General features: G+C 29.5%; 1 protein-coding gene across 1 annotated transcript; it reads left to right on the top strand.

Moving 5' to 3' along the window:
* Positions 1-2,181: 2,181 nt before the first annotated feature.
* LOC113371083 (periodic tryptophan protein 2 homolog) lies at positions 2,182-9,207 on the top strand. Its single transcript, XM_026611729.1, has 17 exons — positions 2,182-2,231; positions 3,040-3,183; positions 3,306-3,400; positions 3,460-3,588; positions 3,660-3,940; positions 4,021-4,245; positions 4,359-4,506; positions 5,170-5,337; positions 5,418-5,664; positions 6,788-6,965; positions 7,103-7,267; positions 7,560-7,705; positions 7,794-7,941; positions 8,009-8,152; positions 8,264-8,516; positions 8,746-8,965; positions 9,036-9,207. Exons 1-17 carry the CDS (start codon positions 2,182-2,184, stop codon positions 9,205-9,207), a joined length of 2,913 nt encoding a protein of 970 aa, XP_026467514.1.
* Positions 9,208-10,773: the final 1,566 nt, after the last annotated feature.

Below are 10,773 nucleotides of genomic sequence, written 5' to 3'. Positions count from 1 at the left end.
TATATTAATTTGTGTGATAAAAAAATAAAAACGTACTTACTAATAAGCTTATTATAATACTACAAGTACAAAATTGTACATAAGTTAGATAAAACTTTATTTTAAAAAATATAAAGATTGTTTCTTATGACATAATGTATATATGTAAAAACATAAAATGTGAAAAAAGAAAAGTTCATGAAATCGCCCACGACGTTGTGCTTTGCAGCTTTTACTTATATCAATGCACATAATAATGATTGTACAATAATTATTTATTTTTAAAACAATATGTGAAAAAAAAATATCTATAAATTTCTACACTAAATTTCAGTTTATTTTTAGACTTATTTGTACTTACTTTTACAAAATTAGAGTTTAAGCATATGCCACTAACATTAACTTTATTCAAAGGTTTGTATTAAAATAAAACAGATATGAATGAAGCTACGAAAAATAAGTGCCCTTCGTCGGACTTTGCTTCAGACTGAAATATGAGTTCTTTTAAAGGTAAAATATGCTCTATTCATAAAGTGCTTGTAATAATAGCGCGGAATATAATGGTTTTTGATTACTTACAAGTGGTGGTATGGTCGATACCTCACAACGGGCTAAAAGTTTTGTTGCTCAAACAATTCACGCTTAAATTCGTTCGCAGATAATTGCTTTATAATTGGAAAACTTTTTAATTGAGCACCTTGAGGTGTATTTCACAAAATCAATTGCGATGTGGAAAATCTATGAATGAATTTCTAATTGATCGGAAAATAATTTTATTTATTGCTCATGTGAGAATAATAACTGGTATCAAAAATATAAATTGGTATATGGTTGGTATAGTTCCTTAGTACCTTGTGGATGTATGCATATAATAATTCGGACATGATATGGATGATATATGTACAAAGGACAAGGCAAAACTCCCTGTTTATTTATTTTGCTGCAAACTACAAGCAGAGTACATTTTGATAATACCAATAAAGTGGACTTTGATGTTCCTCTCTTCATGGGGGATTCCAAATGTAAAATTAACGCCACAAATAGTCCACAAATTGTTCATGTGCATTGTCTATTTTGGTTTTATTAAATACATTTTTTAATTGACTCAATTCATGTATGTAAACGAACATGTCATATAGTTTTACAACACGTGCAAACCAATCAATCGATTGTAATGAAGCCTAACATTGCACTAAATTTAGATTCTGCAGTTTGACGCTTTGATTGACTGCGTCCATTACTCCTCTATCTACTACTACTATACATCATGTTTTAAAAGTTTATAAATAAATGAATTTAAGAATGCGCATTTAAAGTAAGTTTATAATTTATATCTAAACGAAAAGGTTGAAAGCTACAATAAATGTAAAAAATGCAGTTTACAAATTTTAATAATCTATTACCATTCAAAGCTTTCCGAAGGAAATATTTATGTCTATACCAGAAAACGTGATTGGTTCCCGAGGGTAAGAAAAAGGTATGAACATGTTTAAAAATTTTTACGTTTCAAAGGTTTCTGAACATTTATCCATATCTTAAAAAAATGGATTTATATGTGAGTGTGTGTGCGGATATGCATTTTTGTCAACAGTTCCGAGAGCGCGGATCAACCGATTTGAATGCAAATACATTTGATTGCTATTGATGGGGAAACGAGCTTAAAAAATAGATGAATGAATTCTTATTACCAATCCAAACTTTTTAGGACATCTAAAAATTTCAGTTTGTTCATTATTGCTTGCAAGAATATTCTTAAATTTTTGATTATTTCTAACGCATGTGTAATATTAATATTTGGGTTTTGAAATAATTTATTTATTTTAGGGGTTTTATGCGATTTCATATCCGAATCTCGGTGTTGGCGCCCCCTAAAGCGTGCGCCCGCGTTTTTCGCATGCATTGCATTTAAGGTATGACTGACCCTGTATGTGTGCATGTGTGTGCGGATACCAATTTATATCGATGGTTTCGAAAGCGCGTATCAACCGATTTGAATTCATCAAAAAAACATTCGATTGCTATTGATGGGGACACTTGCTGAATAGTTTTTGATGCAAGCAGGTTCTGACCATGGAAGATATACGGTGCAAAGGTGCAAAAAATAGCCATTCAGTCTGTATGAGAACCAAGGGTCAAATTTAAATTATTAAAAAAACATTTCAATTCCATAGATGGAGTGAAGAACTGGTTCAATTTTTAGGAATGCGGTCTCGAAAATTCAGAAAAAAAGTAAATGAAATGCTGCAAGAAATGTAAGAAATACATTTTACAAATTATAATAAGCCAATATCATTCTGAGCTTCTCGAAGGAAAAAATTAAGTCTTTACCAGAAAACCCGATTAGTTTACTTCCCGTAGGGTAATTTATAGTAATCTCAAATAATCGAAAATAAAGTTTTTTGAAAAATTACGTTTCAAAGGTTTCTGAACATTTTGGTATACCTTAGAAAAAATGGATGTATGTGTGTGTGTGCGGATACAAATTTTCGTCAACGATTCCGAGAGCACGGATCAACCGATTTGAATGATTCAAAAAACATTCGATTGCTATTGATGGTGATACGTGCTGATTAGTTTTTGGCACAAGCAGATTCAGACCATGTGCAGTCGTTTTGAAGCTACTGGGCAAAAAGTGACCATTCAGTTTATGAGAGAATCGAGGATCAAATTTAAATGATTCAATAAATATTTCAATTATATTGATGGAAAACTGGTTAAAACTTTAGGGAGGCAGGTCAGCGGTTTGAAAAAAAGTAAACAAAACGCCATTTGGCAGTTAATCATGTTTCCAAACTATAATGTTTACGCCAAATATTCGATAGATGGAAATATAATCTCTTTCATAGTTGCACGCTTCATAACCTAAAAACTTTTACATTTGCATGCTTTGCAGTAAATATAAAATAATGTTATTTACAAGTTATGTTTGTTAGTAAATAAATAAGAAAATGAAGTTTGCATATAAGGTGAATAGTAATAATAGATTTTCGATTATTTCTCATAGTTAATTATCAAGATGTGTGATTTATACTAATTTTATATCTATCAACTATCACAAAGTGATGTATCTATTAATAATTATTTATTACAGTTTAGTAATTTACTGGGAACAGTTTATAGACAAGGAGATTTAAAATTCACTCCAGATGGATATTCTGTAATTAGTCCTGTGGGTAACAGAATTACTATTTTTGATTTGAAAAAGTAAGTTATATTATCTCTGTTCTTATTGATAAATAGTTAATGTATATATATATATACATATATGCATGTATATATATATATATATATATATATAATATAAATAATATAAATTAATATTCTAGTAACAAGTCATCAACACTTGCAATTGAAAGCCGATTTAATTATGTCTCATTGGATTTATCCCCTAACGGCAATGCCCTAGTTGCAGTTAATGAAGGTAATGTGTAATTTATTACGAATAGAGAATAAGTTAATAAATTTTTGGTTTTAATATAGATGGTGAGGCTTATTTTATTAGTTTAATATCAAGGACTGTCGTGCACAAGTATCATTTCAAAAGACCAGTACCAGCGATTAAATTTAGCCCTGATGGCAAACATTTTGCAGCTTGTAAAGAAAACAATGGTATGTAAGCAGCAGTGTTGTAAATCAATTCAACAAAGTTAAATATAATTTTACTTATTTTTATGTTTTAGTGTTTATATTCAAAGCTCCAGGGCCATACAGTGGAGAAGTCAATGCATTTGCAATGGAAAGAGTTTTTCATGGTTCATTTGATGCAACGACATGCATTGAATGGGCTCAAAACTCTGAAATATTGGCTGTCGGCTCAAAAGACATGTCTACTAGAATATATAGTTTGAAAAAATACAAAAACTTTAGGCCATTTTCATTGGGTTCTCACACCGACATCATTGTTGCATGCTTTTTTGAAGAGAACAGCCTAGATCTTATCACCATATCACGCAATGGACAAGTAATATATATTTGAATTTAACATATACTGAATTGTTTAAATCCTTACAATTATGAATTTGAAATATTTATCTTTAACAGGTGTGTATGTGGGATTGCAATATCAAACTTACGTCTTTAGTTCCTTTTGAGGAAGATGCATCAATAAAAAAAGCTAGAGTTGATGAAGAAGATGTAGAAGATGATGGTCCCGAAGAATCAATTGAGAAATCTCAATCTAAAGAATCAAATAACATGAATAATCAAGAGAAAATTACTGAATTCGTAGAAGATGAGACTGTTCAAGAAAGGGATGATCAAGGAAAGGTAGAAATTTTGTTTACACATATTAATTGAAGATATTATGATAAAAATATGAAATTACAAAATATTTTTCTATTATATAAGCATATGTATTAAATATCAAGCATTTGTTTTAGATTATATTGAAAACAGATGATCAGAAGCATAGTTTCTTTTATCGAAGACATTCCAGACATTATTTAGCTGATGAAGTAAGAAAGGAGGATAAAAATGCTGTATTAACAGCTGCAACATACCATAAAAAGACAAAGATTTTAGTTACAGGTAATAATATAAATAAACTAGTGGTTAGCTGGAACTTTGAAAAAATTAGGTTTTTGAGAAATTTAAAATTTTTGAAAAAAAATTACTTTTTCTCAAAGCCAATCGCACTGCTTTAGCTGCATAGAAACGCAGTATCGAAGCGCGTAAGCGTCGCGTCGCCGTCTAACGGACAAACGATGTTACGAAACCCATAGAAATGTAAACAAAATTGATACACATTATTAAAATCTCCATAAAATATCTGATAATTGGATGTGCATATGTCTAATGATCATTTTTGACCTCAAAATGGCATTTTCTTTTACTTTTTATATCAGATCTCCGAAATCGCTAGACCTGCCTTCCCAAAAATATAATCAGTTTTTCATCTTGCCAAAAAATGTTTTTCGAGTTATTAAAATCGGACGCTTTTGGCACTTTTTGCCCTGTACCGAATGTTCCCGAAATTGTCGACGAAAATTTGTATCCGCACACACACACATACATCAATTTTTTCTAAGGTATGCCAAAATGTTCAGAAACGTCTGAAACGTAAAGATATATGAAAATTTTCATTGCCGATTTTTTTGCGATTACTATAAAATGCCCTACTGGAAGTTAATAAATTATTATTTAGATTTACTGAAATTAATATTAAATTTAAAAAAATGTAATACATTACAGGTTTCTCCAATGGGTCATTTTTCTTACATGAGATGCCTGAAGTCAACATGATCCACTCGCTTAGCATATCACAACAAAATATTACAGCATTGAGCATAAATAATACGGGAGATTGGATAGCACTCGGATGCTCTGGTGTTGGTCAATTACTAGTCTGGGAATGGCAATGTAAGTGCTATTGTGATGAAATCAAAATATACCTTGCATATTTTCAAAAATTGAAATTAATTCATATTTTTAACTCTTAGGTGAACAATATGTAATGAAACAACAAGGACACTCTTCAAATATGACTTGTTTGAGTTATTCTCCAGATTCTGAATTTATAGTCACTGGCGGACTAGATGGAAAATTAAAGCTTTGGAATACATCAACTGGATTTTGTGTTGTTACTTTCAGTGAACACACAAGTGCAATAACACAAGTTCAATTCAGCAAGAAATGTTTCATCAGCTCATCATTGGATGGTACTGTACGAGCATTTGATATAACGAGGTAAATTTAAGATTTGAATGGAATTTTAATTTTATTATTAATGTACAGATAACGCCCTTAAAACACCATAGTTACGTTCCAAAAATGTAGTGTGTTATGCGAATACGTGTTATACGGGATAAAGAACTAGTACAAAAAGGGGTTACGTTCCAAGAATTCAAAAAAATATGCAACATATCATGATTTTATAATAAATATTGTTATATTTATCAACTTTTTTAAGAAGTAATATACAACACATAAATTATAAATTTTAACTTCCCGTAGTGTAAGTTATAGTAATCGCAAAAAAATCGAAAATGAAAATTTTTATATAAATTTACTTTTCAAAGGTTTTTGAATATTTTAGCATACTTTAGAAAAAATGGATGTATGTGTGTATCTTCGGAACGGCTACACTTGCCTTCGCCAAAAACTAATCAGCACGTCTCCTTATCCTTATCAATACGAATCGAATGTTTTTTGAATTATTCAAATCGGTTGATCGGTGTTCCCGAAATCGTCGACGAAAATTTGTACCCGCACACACACACACATACATACATCCATTTTTTCTAAGGTATGCCAAAATGTTCAACCTTTTTAAACGTAAAGATATATAAAAAATTAAATTTTCGATTTTTTTGCGATTAATTTAACTTACCGTACGCGAAGTTAAAAAAGAACAAGTACGCTATCAAATGGAGAAGAACCAGGGCCGGTCCTACTTTGAATGCAATGCATGCGAAAAATGCTGGCGCACGCATTAGGGGGCGCCAAAACGAGATTCGGAAATAAAATTTACTATGTATTATTTATATTAGGTTGTCAAATATCTCCCTTCCGCTTTTTTGCTCTTGGTTTATAATAAAAAAAGGCGGAAGGGAGATATTTGACAACCTTATATTTATATCTTTTAAAACACGTTAAAAATGTAACTTTAAAACAACAATCTGATGGGAAAGTAAAGATGTTAAAACAGTTAACATGAGGGGCGGGTACGCTAGAAAAAAATATTGCATACGGGCGCTGAGGACTCCAGGACCGGCCCTGATAATAACTATTACACTCTGGAAAGGTGTAATGAATGAATTAAATTAAATTAAGTGATTAATTAAAATTAATAATAAAAATTTATAAATAGATATCGCAATTTTCGAACGTTTACCTCACCATCGCGCCCTGTGCAGTTTTCTTGTGTCGCTGTAGACTCTTCTGGTGAATTGGTTTGTGCTGGAGGCCAAGATATTTTTGAACTTTATCTGTGGAGTATGAAAATGGGCAGATTATTGGAAGTGCTTAGTGGTCATGAAGGACCTGTTGTAAGTAATAATTTGAAGTTTAATAAATAAATGCTATTATGTAATAGACAAAAAGGTGACACATCTTAATTGTTGTCCAAGACACAACAATTTTACCATAATATTTTAGTATTAAATTATCCATTGACATTTTCCAGGTTAGTATAAGTTTTTCTCCAAGTCCTGGTTCATCATGTCTTGTATCATGTTCATGGGATGGAACGATTCGTGTATGGAACGCACTGGAAAGCAGTGCTCAAAATGAACCGATTATACTTGGCTCTGATGCGTTGTGTGTCACTTTTAGGCCTGATGGAGAAGAAGTAAGTATATACAGGAAAAGCGCTCCTTATTTGTTAATCTAAAAAATGCGACTCAATTTCGATATTAATTGTAAAACTGAGAAGTTCTCATTGGAGTTCTTCTTAGGCATTACTCATATATATTGTCATTTTAGCTCATAGGAATCTTTATGTATTTCTGATTGCTAAATAAAACTGAGTCAAAAAAAAAAAAAAAAAATTCGATATTCAGCTAAAAATTTATTTCTTAACTGATCTAATAATAAGTACAGTATAAAATTCAATTTTTACATGTAGTGACTTTTATTTATAGATTGCAGTTGCAACATTGGATGGTCAGATAACTATGTTTCATGTAAAAAGTGGTTCACAAACTCATAGTATAGAAGGAAGGAATGATTTAGGCTCTGGCCGAACAGAAACTGACCTAGTTACAGCTAAGCAGAGTTTGAAGGGAAAGTAAGTTAAAATTGTGATACCAAATTATTTTACAATGTGGTTATAAATATATATGAGTAATTCAAATGTTCTTTTTTATTGTTTTTAGAGCTTTTACCTCCTTGTGTTATTCCGCCGACGGAGAGTGCATATTGGCAGGAGGCCAATCTAAAAATGTTTGTATATATAATGTGCAGGAAGGAATTTTATTAAAGAAATTCCAAATAACACAAAATAGATCTTTTGATGCGGTGGATGTGAGTCTTGTTTTATACATTTTTGAAATTTGTTAAAAATTAATTTGTACAATTCTAACACTTGTAGGATTTTATTAATCGACGAAAAATGACAGAATTTGGTAATATTGCATTAATTGAAGAAAGAGAAATATCAGAAGGTGGAAATGTAGCTATAAAACTGCCTGGTGTGAAAAGTGGTGATATGGCCTCAAGATCAGTGAAACCTGAGGTAGGATTAAAATTGAATTATTATCTATAATTTTATATAAAGTATACTTTAAAATTCATTTCTGTATATGAACAATGTTGATGTTTATATAAGTATTTTATTATTTTGTAGGTGCGAGTTTTATGCTTACAATTTTCACCTGCTGGTCATTCCTGGGCTGCTTGTACGACTGAAGGGTTGTTGCTTTATTCTCTAGATAATGCTTTTGTTTTTGATCCATTTTTATTGGATCTTGGAACAACCCCTGATGCAGCAAGAAATTGTCTTAAGGAACAACAATATTCCATGGCATTAATTATGGCATTGAGACTTAATGAACTTGCACTTATACATGAGATAATTGAACAAATACCTTATGCTGACAGTACGTTACAATTATAAATTATTGTGTATTATTGTTAAAATTATGGGTAGAACCATTACGTTAAAAATAGTTAATGCTTTCCGTTATAGTTTATGCTTGGGCTTCAAAATATTTTAAAAGTCTTTTTTTTCTTCTATTTATCTTTAAATAGAATATAGCATATAAGTAATATTTTTTGTTGCGTTTCAATTTAATATTTTTATATTATCTTTTTATTTTATATTTGCAGTTGAAATCACTGCCAACTCGCTTCCTCAAGAATATGCCAAGCGTGCTTTGAAATTCATTTCCAAAACGCTTGAGGGAACAACACATATTCAATTTTACCTGCGATGGACAACGGCCTTTCTTGAAATGTTAGGACCTCGTGACCGTGGAACTATTTTGCCTGAGACATTAGTTGCTTTAGAAAAAAGTTTGCTGAGAAAATATGATGCACTTAGTAAAATGTGAATATACATTTTTGTTTATTATGTTAATAACTTACCTCAAGTTCTGAAGAAATATTATTAATTTCAGTTGTGATTTTAATAAATACACTCTTCAATGGGTCAAGAAAATGGGTGAATTGGAAGAAGCTAAACAAACCCAAGTGATCAATGATGATGATTCAAATGAAGATGAGATGGATTATTCCGATCATGATGATAGTGAAACAGAAATTACTGATCTTTTATCTGTAAAATTATAAATTATATTAATAAACAAAATTAATAAATAATGATTTTCTTATTTTAATATAAATAATTATAACCTTAAATGTTGATTAATTTAAGTTCAAGATTACCGGATTTAGGATTACTACAATTTGATAACTGAATAAAATGAGTGAGCAAAACTTAAATGATAAAATTTTATGAAGATGTATGATATAAATTATGCAAACGTGCAACAAAAATAACGCTAGATAATTTTATTATATTATTTTTATTTAGATTAATTGTGGAAAGCTTCATCTTATTAAAATATATGACTGAATACATATTCTGAATGATATATAACTTATTTTTGTAATACTACTTTATTGTGCATTTGAAAATAGCAGCACAATTTTTAATAATTTTCATCAATTATTTAACTATTTCTATATATTTTATACATTGAAACTATGTTTGATGTTAAATATTTATGAAAATAGATTGGAATGACATTATGTATTTGATCTTTATTTTAACAGTGAAACATGTCAATAGTAATGAGTGTTTTAATATGTAATTATAGAAGTAATTGAAAATATTCTATATAATATATTATTTACAATGCGCGAAAAAGAAAAAAAAAATATTTAAAAAATTATACTATTTTAAAACTTTACATTAAATAAATTTGTTGTTTTACATTCAAAAATTGGATGCTATATAATAAATCAATCTATTTGCACAATATTGTCATATTTCTTGTAAGACACGGTATACATGATATTGTCAATAACGGCTGTACTAACATAAAATAAGAATGCAATTATGAAAATTGCATAATTGGTAGTGGTTTTATTTGTAATTATATATATATATATATATATATATATATATATATATATATATCAAACAAAATCCTGGTTCATTCGTATAGTTCTATAAAAGTAACCCCCACAGGAAATTACAGGCTGTATATATCTTTACGTTTAAGCGATCTTAGCTGAGAAAAAAATTGACAATAATATACTAATATCTTATTTACATCATATCTTATCATGTTCGCAAGAAACTCAAAGTATCACTTGCTCAATTATATTTGTTCATCTTATTTATCTACATCAAAAAGAAATAAATATATTTGGTTGTACAAGATCACAGATATACTAAAGTCAGCATTAGATATTAAATAAAATAACTACTTATTAACCCAAGCTGTTGATTAAAAGTTTCTACCTATTAATATGAGATTTTCATACTAATACTTATTAATTATTAGGCATTATAATATGTACATCATATTTTACCTATCAATAATATATAGGCACTAAAAAGGCTTAGTAGATAGAATTATTTTATACACAGATCATTCTATTCAATATGTAAAAATATAGTCTTCGAGCCAAGGTTGCAAATATTATCAATAATATTATTTAATTTGCAGTATAATCGAAAAAATGCCACGATAAAAATATCAAGCAAAAAGCGAATTCCAAAGCATTGTTCAAAAATCAACATCGAAAATCGTGCGACCCCATGTCTTTTACATAGGTTTTGGCGAATCAACGAATTTAAAAATGAATTATTTAGTTAAAAGTGTGTATTCATTAATAATTAAGTAT

Source organism: Ctenocephalides felis, unplaced genomic scaffold (genome assembly GCF_003426905.1).
Source record: "Ctenocephalides felis isolate EL2017-DRISC unplaced genomic scaffold, ASM342690v1 CF-g0.4_SCAFFOLD_01492, whole genome shotgun sequence".
NCBI lineage: Eukaryota > Metazoa > Arthropoda > Insecta > Siphonaptera > Pulicidae > Ctenocephalides > Ctenocephalides felis.
This window is presented reverse-complemented; position numbering and strand designations above follow the sequence as displayed.